The following is a 22968-nucleotide window of genomic DNA, read 5'->3' as shown; positions in this document are numbered from 1 at the left end:
AAGAGGGTTTAAAAAGGATTTATTAGTGTGTACATATAGAATGACCAGCAGTACCTGCAGTCTTTCTGTAGAGCTTTGGACTCATCTGTGCAGTAGAAGAACTTGCCCTTAAACAGCTGCACAGCAATGACGGCAAAGATAAACATGAAGAGGATGTAGACAATGAGGATGTTCAGCACATTCTTCAGAGAGTTCACTACACAGTCAAACACCGCCTGAGGGGGGGAAAGTGCGTGCACGCACACACACACACACACACAGCATATCAACACCACAGGCAGAGATACACAGTAACATCTTTGTAAAATTGATGTACACTAAACAAACTAATGTGCCACTGCCAAAGCTTTAATGAAACCATGGGTTTTTCTCAAGTAGCCTTTTGTTTTTATAACAAATTAACTTCACATCTATTAAATTGATGTGGTAAAATTCTCTAGTCAGCAAGCGTAGTGTTTCTGGATCATAATGAGAAACGCAATAATGGAGAGACACTTTTCCTACTGTTCAGATTAAGCCATTTTTAATTGTTTGAGAAATGTGAAATACTATCTGCAATGATCTCTCCATTCTGCCAAGACTTTCTGAACAACTGCTTTTGTCAAATCTGTTACAGGAAGACAAATTTGAGCTAACTGAAAAGTGTAAATTGAATATATGGTTCTGAGGTAACCGACGTCCAATTTTATTAGCACTAACAAAATCTAATCCGGGGGTGGCACGGTGGCGGTCACACAGCTCCAGGGGCCTGGAGGTTGTGGGTTCGAGTCCCACTCTGGGTGACTGTCTGTGAGGAGTTGGTGTGTTCTCCCTGTGTCTGTGTGGGTTTCCTCCGGGTGCTCTGGTTTCCTCCCACAGTCCAAAAACACATGTTGGTAGGTGGATTGGCGACTCAAAAGTGTCCATAGGTGTGAGTGGGTGTGTGAGTGAATGTGTGTGTCTGTGTTGCCCTGTGAAGGACTGGCGCCCCCTGCAGGGTGTATTCCTGCCTTGCGCCCAATGATTCCAGGTAGGCTCTGGACCCACCGCGACCCTGAACTGGATAAGCGATTACAGATAATGAATGAATGAATATCTAATGCATTGCCTCATCTTACTGCCTCTGAGTGATACAGTAACAGTAAGTGTAAAAGAGAGATGAGTTTTGGCAAAAGATGCAGCACATGTAAATATGCTAATCAAGCCAGGATTGCAACTGTTTCCCCTTCTAAAACAGAACTCTTCAGAACAGAGTTTCCCGATCCCAGTGCTGATTTCCCCATGATACCCCAGATGTAAATAGAATGTAATTTCCAGACATGGGACTCACAAAACAGCATTTGTAAATGATCTGGAAGAGTAAGAGCTGTGAAAAGTACCTTCAATTTGGGCAGACGTTTGATGGTCTTCAGTGGTCTCAATACGCGCAGTACTCTGAGGGACTTGATAGTGTTGATGTCTTTGCCTTTGGTCCCTCTGTGTGGTAATTATAAATGAATTAGTGTACACAAGAAACATTTCCTTTCCCCATACACCAACACACACACACACACACACACACACACACAGAGGTACTCAATTTTCCACTGAAATCTTTTTTTCTCTTTACCTCTTTTGGCCTGTGTAATTCTATATTACATTAGCCAAAGGATCGTAGGTTAATTCAATGCATGCAAATGAGTGAAGTTATGCTATAGAAACATACCTTCCATTGAAGATAATAGTAACCCTGAGTGACCCGGCTAAATATATTGGATATCCATAGAATAATGACTACTATTTACTAGAAAAAGCCACAAAGGACCAGCCCCAGGATCAGAAATGGTCCCTTTGTAAAATCACTGCTGGCTAGGCCACAAACAGCCAATATTTTTATTATATGTCATCAAATGATACAAAATACAGGAGAAAAGATACACCATGTGTACAAGTCTAAGGATTTGCTATATTTAGAGTAAACAGAAAGGTACGACAAAACCCTGCTGCAATGGAACTGTGTCCAGGCACTTTCTTTGACTGTGTTATCAACAGACACCAAACAGCCAAGTAGAGATTATAAAAAGGTGCAACAACATTTTCCTTTCTGTGAATTCGGGTTTCATATCATGGACTCAGCCACAAATCAGTCTTTCAGAAGAGCAGGATAAAGAAGGTATACAACTCTAGATTTCTTACTATTAAAGTTGTTTGGCCTAAAAGGGGTGAGACTGAGCTGAAGGAAGGAAGGGGAGAGAGAGAGAGAGAGAGAGAGAGAGAGAGAGAGAGAGAGAGAGAGAGAGAGGGGATTTTGCTCTAACCATCTAAGAGTCAGTATCACAGAAATGCACTTTACATAAAATGTTGAAAAGGGATATAAACTCCTCCGCTGCTCCACCACTGTAATCTATTTTAGATGGAAAAACAGGCTCTATTTTGCCTTCCTGGTTCCCACAATACTTTCTTTTTCTTAAACTCAAGTGCAGGAGACTCTGGGATATGAATAGATGTAGCATAGCTCAGCTCTGTGATTGGATTGGTCACTTTTTCTCTCCTCTCAGGGGTTTACTAGCTCTACCACATGCAGAACCCATGCTCTGGTACACTGATCAGTTCTACAGTGCTACAGATCAGCTTCTATTCTGCCATTGCCACCACAGGCACCACCCAAGAATATGACAGGAAAATGGGACTTTGAAAAAAATCACATTTATTTTTACACTGTATAATGAATATATATATAATATTTATATATAAAATATAATGAGATTTTTGATCTCTTTTTGGTAGTCCCAGAGCCTGAGAATGTCAATGTACAAATGACCATGTGTCCTTTATCATCTCTCAATATGTATTTAAACAAAACAATATGTCTTCTTTCATTCTGCTTCTCAATTTTGTAATATTCTGCTAAAAAGACATTTAACCCTGATATTGGGAATAAGCCATTATTTTTATTCATATATTTTTTCTTATATTTTGGTTTGTTTCTTTTTGATAGTTTCTCATCTAAATCAGCTGATGATGGGTATTTCCCTTTGATGGCAATGGTAGCAATAGTTTCATGATGCTAGCAGTACATAAAGTATGTTTGAAGCTTTGGAGGGCCAGAGGGAGGGTTTCTGACTGGGCTAAAGGGAACCATCCTCTTTAAGTGGGATGGGGAATGGAGCTGACAGGGAAGCATGTATGGAAAGGTCATGGAGTTCAGGGAAACTACAGAGATAAGTCCCCACCTGGTCACACTTTGCTGAGATCTGATGAGAAGAAGCAAATAATAGAAACATGCACATAGAGGACACAGATAAATACAAAATAATACACTGGTGTAAGCAGCTGGACAGACAGAGAATAAGCATTAGAAGCAGACATAGCACTGTAAAAAGAGCTTAAATAAAAGAAAAGCTATACAGAAACAACATTTAGCTCCAGAGATTGAGTGGGGAATAATATATAAAATAACTTTTAAAAAAGACATTAAATAAAACATATGCCACAATAAGACATTTATTTTAATAAACGCAATGCAAAATGGAATGAAAATTATTTTAAATATGTTCTAACAAAGCAGGTTAAACTTGACACAACAACAGATAGATTATATAGAGGGATATAATCAGAGAAGTATTACACACACACACACTTTCACTCTCTGAATTGTTACTGCATGCACATTTTCAGAATATATTTAAATATATTTTATATAAATTTATATTGTGTATATATTCGACGTTAGAATGCTGCATATAAAACTCCATTCAGTTGGTCTGCAATAGTGTTTAGGTATATGGTATGTATGTGTTATAGTCATGCAAACCACATCCTAAGGTTTCCTAACAGAAGCTTTGCCATAGTATCACACTGCCTCCACCAGGTTGCCTTTCTCACATAGTGCATCCTTGTGCCATGTTTTCTTGCCTTTAACATGACATGGCTGACCAAATTATATGGCTTCCCAGCACCATATGCAGCAATCTGCAATGCAGAGTGTGTTCTAACACCTTTGTGTCATAGCCATCAAGAGCTAGCCTTTGCTTTTCCCTAGTTCACCAGTTGTACCTTCACTGACCATTCTTAGTAAGTGGCAGCCATTGTATACTGAGAACACCCCACAAGACCTGCTGTTCCATAGATGGACTCAGAAGTCTAACTTTTCAAAGCAACTCAGATCCTTAAGCTTGCATTATTGTATTGCTTCCAACACATCAACTTTAAGAATTGTGAGTAACATATATCCTACACCTTCACAGATCCCATTGTAGTGAGATAATGTTATTCACTTAACCCTTCCGTATTTTAAACATTATGGGTGACCAGTGTACATTTGATTTTATGCTGGTATTATTTTGATCAACATTACATTTCTCGGTTCACATCAATTCATGATTTCTCAACACAGCGGTGACTCATCAAAATGCTCAAAATACACCAAGACATACACTGCAACTTTTGGAATATTGCATTCTTTTGGCAAAGTCTCTGCATAAATCTTCTATTCAGATATTAAGTGCTCTATTGAAAGTAAGAGGAATACTGCCTATTTAAACCAATGAATAATTTATAATATTGATGTATGAATAGAACATTCAAAACAGCATTCAATCAGAGTCTGGAATGCATTAAAAAAAATGGCCTGTTGCATGTGTAGAGCAAAAATCTGACAGTTCCAGTCTTGGTCCGACTGTGTATCCCTAGAAGCACAGGTGAGTCTATTTCAGCCACAAACACAACAAACCACAGCATGGTGGAAAGATGATGACAAGACCCAAGACTTGATGTGGTGTGCACAAATTTTGGATAAATACATTTCTCTTACACACAGACACACACAGAAGAAAAAAGCAGGCAGTAACAAATGCATACCCCATGAAGCTCCTGAACGCAGTACAAACAGGAAGAAAGAAGAAGCATAAACACAGTAAAGAGAGAGAAGCAGAAAAGCAGAAAGAAACGAAAGCACAACAAAGCCAACAGGTAAAAACACATGCTTATTATTAAGAATAAAACAGAAAAGAAAAGGAACAAAAACAGTTTTATTACAACAGCAGTCATCTGCTTTTAGGGGAAGAAAAAAAGAAAAATGTGAGGTATCAGCTTCCTCTCACTCTGTGAATGAGAACGGAACAACATATTTCCAATCAGGCCATTAAAGTGAGGTTTAAACAACAGACAAAAACACCAAATGCCACAAGAAAACACTCTTGGAGATCAACTGCTCCAATAAAACAGTTCTGACACCTCAAAACCACCTGCCTTTTACTGTTTCAAGTTCTTCAAGTGATAGTTTGGCCACAAAGGAGAAAATCTTTTTCTCCTTTCACCAAATGTAGTCATTTAGAGAAGTGTGATAGACTACACTGGTTCACACTGAACATGGAAAAGTCATTACTGTGCTTTCAAAGGCATTATTTTCAATAGGTTGCATGGCACAAGTACAGGTTTTTCGCTGCGCAGAGCTTAGCGGCAAGTGCACCTATAAACAGAGGAGACATGCACAGTCATAAAAGCTTCAAGCCCCTGTGAGCACATTATATATTTTTTGTATGTCCAAAATAGTAACTTTACAGGAGGAAAAAACTTAAATTTCAATGGAATTTAATGTAAAATATTTACATTATGTTGAAGCATTTCTTTTGGTCCATTCATTATGAAATTTTCACACAATGTGAAGGACAGCTGGTGAGTTCCAATGATGTAGTAAACTAAAAATCCACAAAAATGGAGACACGTGTTTTTAACTTGACAATAATAGCATTAGCATTGTGTAAACAATGGACAAATTTTTTATTTTTTTTTTGCTTTTGTGGGCCTGGAATAAATTGACTGTGGGCCTGTACCACTGTTTTTCATTGGATAGCGACAATATACTAAGCTTGTGTGTTATGCAGATTATTCGGCAAAGTTTAAATTGAAAACAAAGCAAAAAAATATAAGAAAAACACTTCTCATTCTAGCCAAAATCCTCTCATCTGACCTCTCTGAGAAAGGTATGGGCGTGGTCTTAATATACCAATGAATGTGAATGACAGCCCTCTATCACTAGACAAAGTTTTGTTTACAATATACACATCCTTGAGATAGAAAACCTGCTTTTTTATGGCTGGAGCCCAGCACATACCACGCTCAGTATGAAAGCAGCTTTAATCTCCCACACCTTAAAACCACAGGTTTCAGATACACACAGAATAGCAAAAGTAATTGAAACATAAATTTATGTTGGAGAATTTTCTTTTTTGATTATCTGTGGTTTTAAGGAGTAAGCAATGACAGCAGAGAAAGGTCAAAGGTCTTAGACTATTCATTTTAATATTGATATAGAACAGTGTTGAATGGTTTTATATATGATTGGGCAAAAAATATTAATAATATATTATAAAAGAAAAAAATATTAATAATAATTTAAAAAAACTTAATTTGGCCATTGTTTACACAATGCTCAACTGCTTACTATAATATTGTCGCTGTTCAATTGTCGCTGTAAAATCTATTAAAATCAAGATGATTAAGTCATGATTCAAGTAAACCTAATTCTCATGAAACAAATCACAACAGTTTGTTTGTCTGTTAATCTGTGTGTTTCTCTGTGTAAATGTATTTCTTTGTGTTTGTACAAGCACTTAGGGACCTATCTAGAAGGCATTTCAGTAAATAAGCATTGGTTATGGTGCTGTTGTGAGAATTAGAGCTAAACCAGAGGGAGTGAGCATGTCTCAAGTGTAGCCTGAGTTTCTTAAGTGCTGCTAAGTTTGGCTCCACTCTCCGGAGGGAAGCGGGAATAGATATGACAGTGAACTAGAAGAGCCGGCACAGGTGAGAACACTGCACATAATCCCCGTATGAGTCAAGAAGAAGAAGCACAGTTAACACATTTTTTTTTATTCCAAAGGAAACAGCATATACACACAGTCCACTCCACACACTGCTCTGTCTCCCACCAAAACGCAGGAGAAATGGCAGTCATATCTCATTCTCGTCATATTCCCTCCACTGCTTTTGCTGGATTTAAGTTGACAGTGTGGATTTGCTTTCTCCTCTGAGCAGCACTGACAGCTCTGGAAAGGAGTTTGTACTTACGAGCAGGCAAAGGCCACCAGGGCACCACTGACCACGATGAAGTCCAGAATGTTCCACAGGTCTCTGAAATAGGAGCCTGGATGGAGCAGCAGCCCCAGGTCAATCATCTGATGCACAAACAGAATAGAAGACCATGAAGAACCACAATATAATAAGAAAAAATTATTGAATCTGTTTCATTCAAAAATCGAGAGCAGGGTGGAAATGCTTGAGGCAGACATGCCAAATTTTGGCTAGCAAAATACAATTAAATATAGTCTTTTTTTATTTAATACATTTACTAATTAAGAGAAAATGGTAAAACTGCCAGAAACATAAGCCAGATTTTTTTTTACCTTTATCACCATTTCGAATGTAAACACCCCAGTGAAGACATAATCTAAATATTTTAGCACCTGAAAAGTGAACAGAAACAACAGTGAAGTCAATTTTAATCAATAATTGTAGTGTGATTTTACAGAGCAAAACTTTGAAGCAGTCTCAGTAACTTGCAAAATACATTAAACCAAAATCCACTTTGGAAGCTGCTAATTTTTTTTAAAAGTTGCAATCTTGTGTTATATTGAATGTTTTTTTATGTGATTTTTAGTATTAAAAAAATCATGATGAACAGCTTGATCACCCACCACAATGGGTTATCCAGCACTGTATTTTCTTTAAAGCTGTGCCTGACCACAGCTTTGCTGTACACTAACATGCTACAAACACACAACACTGACAAAATGACAAATATTCAATTTTCTAACCAAATCCCATTTTTTTTGGTTTGGCTGCTCATACTTTGTAATGTGACCTATAGCTGACAACAGTCTGAATAGATCACTCCTAGACTAAATTGCATGCATAAAAGAACAATGCTTCAGTCACGCTGCCAAGAGGAACAGGTCCATATGTTCCCACCAAAGCACTTTTGTTATGAAATGTAGGAACAAAGAACAGCACTGTATCACACAATGACTCATTCTATATTTTAAGGTGACGTATTGTGTAAAGAAAATAGTAGAAGATAAAGACTTAATAAAATATTAAAACATGAACTGGTTCTAAAACCCAGTGATTATCCATTGAAAGGCTGTATGAACTTTATTTTTTTTTTGTTATAAGCACAACCTTGCAGGGGGGCTCTTCAAAGAGGAGGACAGTGCGTTAGTAATTGAGCATGCCTCCAAAGTAACTAGGCGAGACACTGTGTTGGGATCGATTACAGCTAAATTTCACTCTGCTTGCACATTAGGTGCCAGAATCTACAGTGCTCACTATCATCCGTGTCCCCAAAGCACAACCCAAACTGAAGAGGACATTTTCCATAGTCAAGGAGAAAACAAAACTGCTCAGTCCTGCCTTGTTTGACCATGGTACTATGATGCAAATAACGTCTTTGTTAATTATCTTTTCTTGGACATAAACCTAATACAAATACAAATCTTAATATATACAGAACAAAAATGTGTAAGATATATCTTGATAACTTCTGTTATAATTATTATTTTTAGTTTTTTACTTTGCAAATGATGTCCCATGCAACTACCATCTTGTAATTACACTGATGAGCTTCAAAATGCAAAGCTATGTTAAGGCACAGCATTTAATTATTTCAAATGAAGGTGTAAAATACTATTTTTTGAGGAAGGATTGTTTTCACTAAAATCAAGGAGACATTTTGAAGGAGACTTTAGATCCACCTGACAGGCAGCTCTAACAAGGTGAGTCATATTCAGACAGATTTAAAAGCCATGTTTACATGCTCTTCTTTCTTATATAGCCCTTAATTATGCTCCATGTTTTCAGTTTGATGTAGTCATAGCAAGCAGCCAGTTGCTGGCCAAGTGTGTTCTCACTCATTCCCAAAGGACTCTCCAGCATCCAGGCCAAGCAAAAGTATTCTGACAGAGTTCTGTGTGACAGCCCAGACACAGCCTGCCACACCAGTCCCCTGAAGCAATATTCATTATGTAAAAGGCAAAGATTTCAACCCTAGCCTTGTTCTCTGTCCTGAAATGTAGAAATCCACACGTCTAACTTTTTGATTCACTCTTCATCAAATAGCTGACAGTTACTGGAAGCTAAAAGAATGACAGAACCTCTGAACTTTGAAAGTGTGTATCTGTGTGTCTCATGTTCTTACATTATTTCTGGGAGCATTAGCCTGCACAGGGTCTTCAGCAGCCAGAGCAATGCTGCTCATGGTGATGACCAAGAGGATGCACATCTCAAAGTAACGCAGGTTCACCACGTAGTGACACAGCCTTCGTACACTGCAAACGCACATGCACACACATCACAGTTACTGTACAGCAATACAACAACAGTTTGGAACCAGCCCCACATTATTGTACATCTAGGAATACATTCCAGCTGTTGAAATGTTCAGATGAACATGACACAAAAAAAGTTTAATTGATTGTCTTTCAGACCTTAGAATTTTTTTTTGTTCAGTCTGCAGGGTATATATTTCCAGTTTAGGCCAAACTTATAACGCTGTTAACCTATATTTTGTTGCATCTCTCAGTACTACAGTAGCTGTTTGTCTTGACTGAGTACACATCAGAGTCTTGACTGCTCACACATCTTTTTAGGAGGCCTTTTTTGTAATATCAATTCATAGACTTAAATATTAAACTCTAAATTTAAATATATGAATATTTCAAGAACAGTGTCAGGTCTCAGGGTCATGTGCAGATATGTATGTGATCCACAATAGCTTGACAGTTTGATCTCTTATTTTTCAAATAGACTGATTTATTCTCACTGATACAGATATGGTGTGTTAATGTATGTCGTAATGTATGTGCTGGTACAAGTACATCAGACACAGCAGTGCTGCTGGAGTTTTAAACCCCTGCAGTGTCACTACTAGACTGAGAATTGTACACCTACCAAAAACAGACAACAGTATCCTGTGTCCACTAATGAAGGACTAGCGGATGACCAACACGAATTCTGCAGCAACAGATGAGCTACTCTCTGACTTTATATTTACGAGGTGGACAAACGAGATAGATGTGTCTAACAGAGAGGACATTGAAAGGACACAGTGCTTAAAACTCCAGCAGCAGTGTTGCTTCTAATCCACTGATAACAGTGTAACACACATTAACTCATCACCACCATGTCAGTGTCACTGCAGCACTGAGCATGATCTACCACCCAAATCTTCTTTGTGGTGGTGCTGAGCATTGAAAACCAGAGTGAAATCGGGAAAACAAAATATTGTCGCTGTCCAATAAAAAAACGTGTATCTCCATTTTTGTGGATTATTATTTTTATTACATCATTCACATTTTGTGGCAATGGCATGATGAATGGACTAATAGAAATGCTCTCTCTCTGTATCTATCTATCTATCTATCTATCTATCTATCTATCTATATATATATAGATAGAGAGAGAGAGAGAGAGAGAGGGAGAGAGAGAGAGAGACTGAGACTTTGAATGTATTATATATATAAATTGAATATTAAGAAGGTTTTTTCCTTCTCCTGTAACCATACTATTTTGGAGGTACATGTTTTTCATTGGGGTGGGACGGTGGCACAACAGGTAGTATCGCAGTCACACAGCTTCTGGGATAATAATAATAATAAGTCTTCAAGTGTTAAGTTCCAATTCCAGTTTTCCTTACACTTTCACACTTGATTCCACAAACGAAACGACCTGAAAATAAGCTGATGATTTGGTTCATGTGTGTTGGGGCAGGAAAACACTGCTAGACCGTCCAAGAGCTCAGCCTGACATCTCTGCCAAAAGAAGTCATATCTTTGAGCTTCTTTCCACGCCTACATGGTGGGTGAACACTCTCTTGGAAAGGACACCTTTAAAGAGTACTCAAGAGCCATACTCACGGGTTTGACTGACCAAATACGAACATGGAGCTGTAGGGTAAGATGTGTTTGGGAGGGTTTGGAATCAGCTCATCCAAATCCTTCTTCTCTTCATTCACGAGAAGATTCTCACCATCTAGGTTATTTACTGCCAAGAACAAACATTAAACATATTCAAACAGTAGAAATGGGAAACTAACTGAAAACCACAAAAACAGATGAAAAAAAAACCATCTCTCAGAACCAGTTTTTGAACAAAATTAACAATATTAAACAGAAATGTCCAGTGATAACACACTGAATTGTAATTGTTGTAAAGTTCAAAACAACCCGGTCTCACACCTATTCGTGATGTAGTCACATATATAGGGGACTGCAATTCGTGACATAGTCGCATATTTTTGACATTATATGCAACAATATCACGATCGTAAGTGAATGGGTAATTATCATAAAACACTATGCGACAGTAAAACACAAAACTCTTCCTCGTTACAGGCGCCATTACTCATAACATAGAAAAAGCATAATTCGAATCACATAACATAGGTTGATATTCCAACAAAGGCATAAAGTATTTTATTATAATATTTCTCCTAAGCAATGCTTATTATTGGTGTCCTACTTTAGCTTTAACTCTAACGAGAACATTTCTTTCACTTAACGTTATTTTGAGTAATTTTCAAAAGGTTAATACTGAAAAGGACATTTCTCTAGCCATTATTCATTCATTCATTATCTGTAACTGCTTATCCAGTTCAGGGTCGCGGTGGGTCCAAAGCCTACCTGGAATCATTGGGCGCAAGGCGGGAATACACCCTGGAGGCGGCGCCAGTCCTTCACAGGGCAACACACATTCACACCTACGGACACTTTTGAGTCACCAATCCACCTACCAACGTGTTTTTTTTTGGGACCGTTGGAGTAAACCGGAGCACCCGGAGGAAACCCACACAGACACAAGAAGACACCAACTCCTCACAGACAGTCATATGCGACTATATCACGAATTGCAGTCCCCTATATATGTGACAATATCACGAACAGGTGTGAAACCGGGTTGTTCAAAATAATCATAAACTCCCAAACTTTGTTCCATAAAAGGGCAATATATAGTTCTTTAAAAGGGACATATGAAAACACAAAACAGCACACTTTTTTATGCATATGCTGTCTGGAGCCTACCCATAAGCCATGAAATAAGACAAACCAGTCAGTACTTTTTGGGCAGCCTTTCTGATTTTGCTCTGCTATTAACGTCAAATGCTAAGACTTTAGAATTGTATATCCACCTCATCGGAGGATCTCTAATCACTGTACTGGACCTCCATTTCTATGAGAATTCAAAGATGAGATTTAAAAAAATACACAATGAGTGGGTAAGATGAGTATTGAGCAAAAACAGTGAAAATAAGTATAGAGAAGAAAGAACCAAGTTAATAATAAAAAAAGCAAAAATGCCTAAGGAACAAAGCTTTTTCTCATTCATTTCTCAATGCTTTGTGCTGGGGTTGGGGGAAAGAGTGGCTCATTGTAAATTAAAGTAGTAGGTGCTGATAATGGGCATTCTGAAAAGAGCTGTTTAGAATGGTGCTGTTGTATTTGATCCATGTAGACCTCTGTGAATTGTGTTATCTTGTGAAAAAGGGATATAATATGTCGTCTTTAAAGTACCATTTTCACCCTGTAGACAATAATGCCATATCAAAGGTAAAAATGGTCTTGTTCTGTTTGCAGGTAATTACAAATCATTTTCCAACTCCCATATTTTTCTTTAATACTGGCAAAACTGTAATACAACTGGAATATGGAGTATTATTTGTTTTACTATCACGGGTGGTGATTTACTGACAGAGGATAATGGTGGTTTCTCCTGGAGGTGCGGTGATGGTAACAGGTATGCTGACTGCAGTTGATCCCGCCCTGGTGCTGTTCTTTAGATTATCTGAGTCCTCTTGCCTCTCTCGCCCTGCTTCTGGGTCAATAGGAGACTGCAAAGGGCTGCCCAAACCATCTCCTTCTGTATCAGTAAGTCTGTCTCTGCAAAACAACCACAAGCTCAATTAACTGCAGTGGATACATGTGAAACCCGTCATTTACCAGTTAATGTCACTGCTAGTCTGAGAGTGGCCACGCACACACACACACACACACACACACACACACACACTCACTCACACACAAAGGACCCTGCAGTCAGAAGCAGATAGCAAAAGAAGTTTTGGCAACTGGAATGGCAATAGGGAAAAAAGTGTGTGTGTGTGTGTGTGGGGGGGGGGGGGGGGGGGTGGCATATAAAATACTTGTCCTTGAGCTACGTGTTACCAAGCACACATTTTAAGAAACTTTTGTGTTTAGTTTGAGGCTTACCTCTGGCCCGCGTCTCTCTCCCCATTCTCTCTGTAGTCATCTGTGTCTATTGTGGACTGGGCTTTGCCTCTAGGTCTATGTCTTTTCCTCTCTCCATTGCCCGCCTCGCCCTCCCTGTGCCCTCGTGTCCTATGCTCCCCCTTTGTTCCACTGCTGATGGTGCCATTGCCGTTGGAACCTCTGTTTCGGTGGGAGTGGCGGCGGTGCTCTCTATCCTCTGCACTCTCCTCTGGGGAGCAGGCCAGGCTCTGGTGCCTGTGTCCTCCATCCTGGCTGGAGCTGCATTCTACCCCATGTTGATGCTCACGGTTGCGGCTGTGATGTCGATGATGTCGGTTTTCACCTGCCTCGCCATTTTCTCCTCTGCAACGGTGGTGCTTCCGAGGGTGTCCAGTCGCTGAATCATCTGTGACATCCTTTCGGGGCTTATCAGCGGCATCATCACACTGTTCCACCACCAGGGGGCGGTCATGGTGGGCCGTCATGTCCGGTCGGAGGTGAAGGGCTGAGGACAGACGAAGGCGTTCCTCAGGCTCCAGCTCACTGTAGAGAGCCTCGTTGCTGCTGCGGAGATGGTGACGGCGGAGCTGTGTGGTGCGCTGCTCCCACACTGACATCTTTTGCAGAGAACGCTGCTGTTCCTTACTGAAGATAATGAAGGGGAAAACAGAGAAATGTCAGAAAATAGAGTTGACAATGGTTTTTAGGGCCCATGCAATATATCACTTAGCTGTAAATGTTGATCTAGAGAGTATTATCATTATTGGCAATACCTGGCAATAACAGATTTGATAATTTTGTGTCCCATTTCTGTTCCTCTAAATAAAGTCCAAGTGTGGTCTACATTAGTAATAGAATAAAATGAAACAAAAAAAAAAAAAATAATGTGAATAACTACAAGATAACTGAAGAAAAATAGATTTAATTCCTGACAACTATTATTATATATCAAATACTCAAAAATACTGAAAGAAGTACAAACCGATTTCCTAAAAAGTCTGTAAAAAGACACTTTATTAAATGCAATAAAAACATTGTGATTTGTTCATTCAACTTAATCTTTATTTGTGACAAAATCACAAAGAGATTAAATTCAATGATTACACTGAACAACATCATTGTATTTTCTAAATATAAATATATTTTAAATTTGATGCCTGCAACACACTCCATAAAAGTTGGGACAGAGGTATGTTTACCACTGGGTTACATCGCGTTTCCTTTTAACTACAATATTTAATCATACATGAACTGGGGATGCTAATTGTTAAAGTTTTGCAGGCTGAATATTTGCTCATTCTGGTTTGGTAGAGGACAGCTGCTAAGCAGTCTGTGGTCACCCATGCCTGATTCTCATCTTCAGAATACACCTTGGGAAACAGATCTGGACTGCAGGCAACTCAGGCAAGAACACAGACTTTGTGTCTACAAAGCCATGTTTTTGTAGTATGTACAGAATGAGGCCTGGCATTTTGTTGCTGAAATAACCATGGACTTCCTAAGAAAGGCATATGTGGTAGAATCTCTCTCTCTTTATGAACCCACACATAAGTAAATCACCAATTCCATGGTCACTGATGCACACCCCATTCCATGAAATGTTGGCTTTTGCACCTACTGCTGATAACAGTCTGAATGGTACATCTTGTCATTAGATTGGACAATACACATTCTTTTTTAAATGACAAAATGTTGAAAATTTGACTCCTTTGGTTTCTACTGCCTTTTGGACCATCTGAGATGAGCCCAGAGAACTCATTAGTGTTTCCACACAAAACCGATGTATAGCTGTCTACATGTGTAACAGATTAGATTCAGGCTGCATTTCTTCATGCAGAGAGGGTCTGTGTAATAAGGGTTTTCCAAAGCACTCCCAAGCCCATGTGGCTATATCTATCATGGTAGCACAACAGTTTCTCATGAAATACTAAGGGCTCAGAAGTAATGCACTTAAACAGAGTTCCCTACACAGTCAGAGATTTCTGCAGATTACATCTATTTTTTAAATAATAATAATTATTATTATTATGTAAAGTACATCGGGAAAAACACTGAAACCCTTGAAAAGATGTTTTTGAACTGTTTGATAATGCTCTCACAAAGTTTGGCACAAAATTCACAGATTGAAATTTTAGTGCAAGTTCCTTTTATACCCAATCATGAATCCATTGCCTGTTACCCATTCACCTCCTTATTGGAATGTTTTAAGATTCAAATGCAGCGTGAAATTTCTAGAATAGTTTCACTACTACGTTTTTTTTTTTTTACGAATATGTGACAGGCATCAAAATATTGAAGATAATCGGTTATTGTTTTTGCATTTTATAAACTGTCATGACTTTTCTGGAAATGGAGTTTGTACAATCATAAATGTAGGTAAATTAAACTAGATATATGTGATTAATTACTGCCCACCGGCAACATTAAATAAGGTAATTTACTTATGTAAGTACAAATGCTTGTGGATGTTATCAATCACTGGTCTGTTCATGCCCCTGTAATCCATGTGAATAAATCAAACCTCATCAACAGATGAGCTCTGGCCCTAGGAGTGTCTTTGAGCTGCTGGCTTATAGAAGACCCAGAGAAATGCTGATTGTGTATTAAAACGACTGAAGGACAGTTGCTGCTTCAGAGAGGATTTACTGGCCCATAACTGCTGTCATTCTGCTATATAATTTGCTGACCAAAAAAATCATGCTTTGGCACGCCTACAGGATTCACATATAAACTAATTACTGCTCCAGAGGCAAAGCCATAAAAACCTGGAAACAAAAGAACTCTGTTGAATTTCATATCAAGTGTAAGCGCAGGCAAAGCCAGAATGACAGTTTTGTTTAAAATAAATATTCATCTATTAATGTAATGTAGTCCACTTCATTATCAAACAAGGTTTAGCGTATGTTTAGATCTAGCATGAGCTCATCATCAGGTTATTTAAAAAAGAGCAAGTGTGCTACTGAGTTATAAAGCGTACTAGCACATTAAATGTGTGTGCTCCTAACAGGAAGGTAATTTTAACTATATACTGTGCGTGCACACACACACACACACACACACACCCGTAGTCCACACAATATTCTGGATGCTGGAAAGTGGGAAAAAGCCATGCCATAAGTTAAACTCTTGCCATGATACACGTTAAATGCTTTTCCTTCTATTCAATAGATGATGTCATGGCGATGAGCAGTTCTATTAGCTTTTCTAATGCAAATTAAGCGTGTGTAATGAGACTGAAGTATGTTTGCCTGTGTTGATGCACCCTCCCCAACTGCTTCCTCCCATACATTTTTATCAAGCTGGAAAAGCTTTAAAGACCGCCCTACTGTACTTAAACATGAGTATGTGTGTATGTGAGTGAGTAAATAAGTGTGAGTTACAAGCCAGTGCTTTACATCCAATATGCTAAAATGTGTGTGCATCTCCAGACATGATATATTCTTATTTTAATTGAAAATAAACATGTAACCAACAGTTCACATCATTTGAATAAATCCTGAACAGACAAAATATTGTAACAAAGAAGGCAGATGCTTCCAAACTGTACAAATTATGGTGAATCTGATCAGTACAAACTCATAACAAAACTCCTCACATACGCACACACACACAGAGTTGATCCAAATGACCACTGAAGCCTGCAGGCAGCAGACCTAGACTGCTCTACTCAGTCAGGCCTTCATTCATATTGGAAATGTAACTCACTGGTAAGAAAAACAAACTTGAAGTGCAGGCTGCTTCTCAGAACTGTCATATACATAATACATCACACCCAGAATAGAAAAGCACACAGCCAACAACTTTAAATAAAAGATTTCACATTTAGACTACTAAAATATGTTCGCAGTATGCAATAATGACCTGTCCCTCCAGTTCAAAGTCCACATTATAACATGTCATGAATGAGTTAAGTACCAACCATGACTCATCAGCTCAGAGGCTTGTGTTACTGCAGTACCACAGTCCTGCCTTTGACTGGAATGTCCCCTAACTGTTCTATAAACCCTGCTTTAATGCACTCAAAATATATAATCCATAATTATGCATTCCATGCTTCACAATCATAATCCACTGATTCTGACAAGGATCATCCATCCTTTGTCATTTTCCCCCCTCAAAGTTTCAGTTGGGATCAGACAGAGAATGCAGAGTCAGTCTGATCCTTGGGTTGTTAGCTTTGTGCTAAACTCAGCACAAACCCACCACCACCACCACCACACCTTAAATTCAGCATCACACATTCATTGCAGTCATCATACCAATAATTTTAAAAAGGAATACTCCAGCACTTTCCACTACAATCTATATCTGCAGCATCCGTAGAGTATAGTAATGAAATGACTGTGTTTTCAGCACAGTAGGCCGACCATAGCAAGGCTCAGACTTCATAATCAGTAGTTGTGCTGCTGTTAAATGCTTTCAGTATTATTTTTCTGATGAGGAAAAATAAATAACAGGTGCTTGGTTTTGTATTGATTGGACAATACATTTTGTTTTGACTGTGTATTAAGTAAATTAATGATGAATTCTGACTTTTGCACAATGATTTGCTACAATATTTAAATAAAAGGAAATGCATTATAAAATATTACTCATTCTTTCAATATCTGCGACAGATTCAACTTATCCAGTGTGGTTTTGTTTCAGGAGCCTACCTGGAATCATCACTGAACAGGGCGCCAGTCAATCACAGGACATCACAGTGACACTACCTGTTGTGTTACCATACTGCCTCATTACATACTTTTTATATCCTTATTAATGCTGGAGTATTCCTTTAATAAATTATGATCATGGGCTAGGGAAAGGTATAACCGTGTTTCTAAATCCAAAACAAGGTCAACAGCAACATGCTTCAGAGCATCGCAGGGAGAAGACGGATGGACGACCAGAGAGAGGAGAGGTGGCGAGGAGATAAAACAGACAAGCTAAAAGATTAAAGAAGAGGAGAGGAGAACGGAAGAGAGGATTGACATAGGAGTGTGGAGGGGTGTGAGAGGAGAATATTTTAAGTGAGAGCAAAACTCACGGTGAGTGAACGCTGCAGACGGAAGAGCTGCGAGAGAGTACATCTCGATTTTGCTTTACAAAACTGCACATGCAAGACAAACAAAAAAAATCAATAAAGAATAAGACAAAAAATTAAATTATAATAAAACAAAAACAGTTTTTAGGTAGAGATGGTACTCAGAGGGATTTCTCTGAGAAACGGCCATCTACCTGTCTGCCCACCTGTCCAATACACATTTCACAACACACAACACACAAATTGGTAACACTTCAGTTAAGGATATTTGTATATACAATATCATCCAACTTCAGAATATACTGACTTTATTACAATATACAGCAATGATCTAAATCTTGCTTTAACACCACAATCCTCTACTTCAGTGTCACCAAACATCAATCTTACATATCAAATATGAAAACACAGTCCAAGAAAAAAACAACACTGGTTTCAAATTAGACAGCAAAATAAAAATAACACACACAGCATCTTTGAATGAAACATGCATAGTGTAGTGCACTGTATCTGTAAGTATGCACTTAATGGTTAAGTAATATTTGCTATTTGAAGAACTGATTTTCTAATTATAATTTCTTCCCTCCAGTCTCCAGTGACTGGTTCTGGATGATTGAGGCACTTTGTGTACAAGAAGAAACAATTCAATTAAACACAAATTGAGAGAACAAGACAAGCATCTGACCATAAACTTTGCCAATTCCAGTGTTAGTACAGCTTTGATAATTTAGATTTAAAGGCTAAAAGCTTTCAAACAATAATGCCACCGAAGAGAAACAGCTATTGGATGATGCCATGACCTTAAACATGAAAACATTACACATCACAAACCAGAGCCACATGTCTGAATATAAAGCTGTACCCATTAAATGAGTTAAAAGTTGTCACATAGGGAATCGCAAAGTGACCTGTACAGTGTCCACACTTACGCTGCAATGGAAATGTTGGCTGCAGACATGGGGCTGACCTCCTTCACCTCCATGGCCTTCTGCAGGGCCATGCTCTTTTTGGCTGCTTCCTCCTGCTCCTCCTCATCCTAATGAACAAAAAGATCTGGTCCACAGGCCAAACTCACAAAGCAAAAAACACTGCATTTTGCCATAAGCGCATTAGTGAGATAAGATACTGAATTAGCTAAAAATACTTTGAATAGCTAATAAAAAAGCAAGATATTTAAAGGAATCTGATTTAGGAAAATAGGAAAATTAAAATATGAAATAAGAATTACATTAAAAGCCTAAAATATATAATTATTCCTGTAAAGAACATAATCCTTTAGAGCTTCCCTAAATGTATTTAATCTTGTTCTGGCCTTGGGTATACTACAGCAGACTGATTGACAATGCATTGTGTTGCTGAAGTTTTTGTTTAAAAGCTGAACAATAAACCACTGGAGAATGGTTAAATAGATGAGGCTAGCATGATCAATAAAACCCACCTTTGTTAGTTCCTGAGCATTGGCAAGGTTATCGACAGCAATAGCCAAGAATACATTAAGAAGAGTATCTGGTTCAACTCAGGTTAAAGACATATTTGTATTTAGAGCACATGTGTGATCAGATCTCTGAAGCAGAAAAAACAGTGTGTGATGTCAGAGTATTTTGGCCATATGATGAAGGATACAGTTTCCAAACAGAGTGAGAACAATAAAGTAAATGGAGGAAAACATCCCACGTCTGACGCCCCCCTGAGACTCAATCCCATGATACATCACTGCATTCCAGTCCTCACCTGTCAGAATCTGCAGGTGACATAGATGTGCAAAAACAAGCACAATCAGCAAGCAATGAACACATTCATTCTGTTACATGTGCACAGTTACACAACCAATATAAGGAGATTTATACATTTAATAATTATTACATTGACTAAAACATGAAAATAATTATTATACAACCCCAAAAATAGAGATAAGACGTGGCATACCTGGAAGACCGTCATTATGGCTGCTGGGAAGTTGTCAAAATTTGTAGTGGGTGTTTCTTTGTCGAAATTAAACCTTTTGGAAAGGGAAACAAAAATCTCAATGAAACAGCAGGTTTACAATAACTCAGATCCAAATTAAGGTAATCTGTTAATACTCCCACTGAGGACAAGCCTTAGTAATTATTTTTTCTATAATATAGCCCAAAGAGAAAATTAACACTTTTGTAAACTCTGAAGAAAAAAACAGTGGGAACCTGCACAATAAAGACATAGCAGTTTTCTATCACGTTATGTTCAGCATTTCCCAGCACCTAGTTTTAACGTAACACCACAAGTAACAAAATTCTGCATATGAAGATCAAAGACATTAATCCTGGATTATTAAAATGAAAGAAATTAGTATGTTATAATGAAGGGTCTTTAAATACTACATTTAAAGTCTATAGCTAAAATGGTCTCCAGATTCAGGACAGTCCATGTATAATAGTTTGAGAAGCTGCACAGTTTCACAGAGGTTAAATTCTCTAAATGTTTCTCATCATTACAGATTACACAACATCTACCACAGAGAGAACTGCTTTAGTGTGATGCCTAAAAAAAAAAAAAAAAAAAAGTACAACCATTTATGAGGTCATAAGGTTTGCAATACCAGACTAAAAATGATGAACAATGGAAGTGTACACATGTCCTTTTAGCTCTTTACAAATCATGCAATTTCTGGTTAAAAACAATGAATAATTATTAATTAATATTAATAATAAATAATTAAAGTATTCAAAATTCTTCAATAAACTTGTGTACAGTGTGCCCAGCTGAAATACATGACACTGCTCCCATTGATCTCCTAATGCTAACAGGTCCCACAACAAGGCCTATTCAAGAAGGCATATCTAAACCCTTCTCAATGCTGAAAATGATTTTAAACCAAGCAAGACTGTTTTTTGTATTTAGATAAGTTTTGTATTTAGTTGACTATAAGAATTAGTAATTAAGAGGAGACAAATATTTAGAAATCAGTGTTTTGTTTTATTTGATCTAATATATTGTAAGCTCTGCAATATACTACTATGCAGCACAGAGACTCAACAGGTAGTGTTGCTGCCACACAGCTCCAGGGTCCTGGGGTTGTGGGTTCAAACCCTGCCTCGGGTCACTCTGTGACAATTTTGTTGTGCTTTCCCTATGTCTTTGTGTTTTTCCTCTGGGGGCTCCAGTTTTCTCCCTCAATCAAAAACACATGTTGATAGGTCAATTGGCTATGTTAAACTATAAATAGGTGTGTGTGTGTGAATTAGTTTGTGCTACTCTGTGATGAATTGGCATCCTGTCCAGAGTGTGCTCCTGCCTTGCACCTTGCAACAGTCTAAAGGAGTTACTGATAATGAATGAAGCATTTACTGCAGTCTTGCGCTTATTTCAAATCTCAGAAATAAAGCAGCTTTAAAACCTTGACCCTCTAAAGCCTCTCCATATCTCTGCTTTACCACTGGCTGCTGTATAATGAGAGAAATACATCCACTTTCATGGAACAGAGATTAAATTGGAATGGTTACAAAATGGCCTATTCACAACATGGCAGACAGAAGATTTCAGCAAATTGACCCCCCTCCCCCAAGACTAATCAGCCATAGGTATTTACACCGTTAAAACCAAATCTACATAGTAGTCCATCTGCAGAGCTCCTGTCATTTTGTTTTGTTATTGTAAAAGTTGGATTTTATATCAGTAAGCATCAAAAGAAATGGGTTACCATGAAAGTGAAAAAGAGAGAGAGTGTGAGGCCTATTTATCCAGCTAGCTGACAGTGGGGGTCCTTCATTAAGGCAGGCATGCACATTGTATAATCAGCTCTGTAAGTCCTTGAGCGAGGAAATCGCAATCCCTGCTGCTGTGCTATATCTCTTCCCCCTCACAAATGTTTGCACAGGGACAGAGGCAGGATTACAGGGAAGTGGGAGGGAAATATGGATAAAGAATCTGCAATGGAAAAACAGGGATGGCTTCAGAGCAAATAACTATAAAAATAAATAAATAAATAAATCTACCTAAAAAGGTCAAAAGATCAAGTAGACAACTTTTAAACTGCAAATGTAACATTATGTATCATCTCTATATCCTGCAACATGGGTACGATGTTTTGACAGTGCTGCCTACTTTTAATGAATACATCTGCAATGGAATTATGAGTCAACAGCTGAAAACCCTCAAAAAAAAAAAAATTGGAGAACAATTACATTGGATGAGTCTATGGGAACAGAGGTAACCCTCTGAGTAGTGAAAATTGTCGAAATGTCCGGTTGACTGCAACAGTTCTATTCAATAATTTAGCAACTGAAGCTCCACTTCCTCAGTCTGCCACCAGAGTTGCTGCTGACAGCAGGAGACAATCTCTCAGTCCATTATCCAAGCCACACCGGACAATTAAACACATGTTGTGACTGGGCCTCTGCACACATTGATAAGGCAGCCGTTTCCACCAGATGGTGCCTTTGGCTGACTTCAGCCCTATGTAAGACACATCAGACACGGCGAATGGTTCGCTGATTAGTTCAGAAAACTGATCTGCAGTCGGCTCCACAGGGCATGCCGTGCTACAGAAAGTGCTATCAAAGCATCGCTGCGGGGTCGGACCCTGCTGTGGCTATAAAAAGCAGCCCCTGACGGTGCACACTCAGAACCTTCTCTAAAGGAGAAACAAAGTGAGCAGCATTCTATGGAGTTTATTTTGAAAAGCTGAAGAAGACCAGAGTTTAGAACATATAAAATGTTCTTAAATTAATGTGTTTTCTATAGATT

General features: G+C 38.3%; 1 protein-coding gene across 1 annotated transcript in view; it reads right to left on the bottom strand.

The window, feature by feature from the left end:
- The window catches only part of cacna1bb (calcium channel, voltage-dependent, N type, alpha 1B subunit, b), a 159622-nt gene that overhangs the window by 30428 nt on the left and 106226 nt on the right, over window positions 1–22968 (bottom strand). The window contains exons 17-29 of the mRNA XM_066645904.1: window positions 20173–20245; window positions 19870–19987; window positions 19685–19752; window positions 19176–19282; window positions 18250–18312; window positions 13221–13865; window positions 12703–12890; window positions 10872–10998; window positions 9155–9284; window positions 7365–7424; window positions 7030–7136; window positions 1359–1455; window positions 55–215 (exon numbers count right to left, since the gene is read on the bottom strand). Of these exons, the coding sequence (XP_066502001.1) occupies window positions 55–215; window positions 1359–1455; window positions 7030–7136; window positions 7365–7424; window positions 9155–9284; window positions 10872–10998; window positions 12703–12890; window positions 13221–13865; window positions 18250–18312; window positions 19176–19282; window positions 19685–19752; window positions 19870–19987; window positions 20173–20245 (1944 nt within the window). The remainder of the gene's footprint in view (window positions 1–54; window positions 216–1358; window positions 1456–7029; window positions 7137–7364; window positions 7425–9154; window positions 9285–10871; window positions 10999–12702; window positions 12891–13220; window positions 13866–18249; window positions 18313–19175; window positions 19283–19684; window positions 19753–19869; window positions 19988–20172; window positions 20246–22968) is intronic.

The sequence above is a fragment of the Hoplias malabaricus genome, chromosome 15 (assembly GCF_029633855.1).
Source record: "Hoplias malabaricus isolate fHopMal1 chromosome 15, fHopMal1.hap1, whole genome shotgun sequence".
Classification (NCBI taxonomy): domain Eukaryota; kingdom Metazoa; phylum Chordata; class Actinopteri; order Characiformes; family Erythrinidae; genus Hoplias; species Hoplias malabaricus.
The sequence above is the reverse complement of the archived record's forward strand: the minus strand, read 5'-3'. Positions and strand labels throughout refer to the sequence as shown.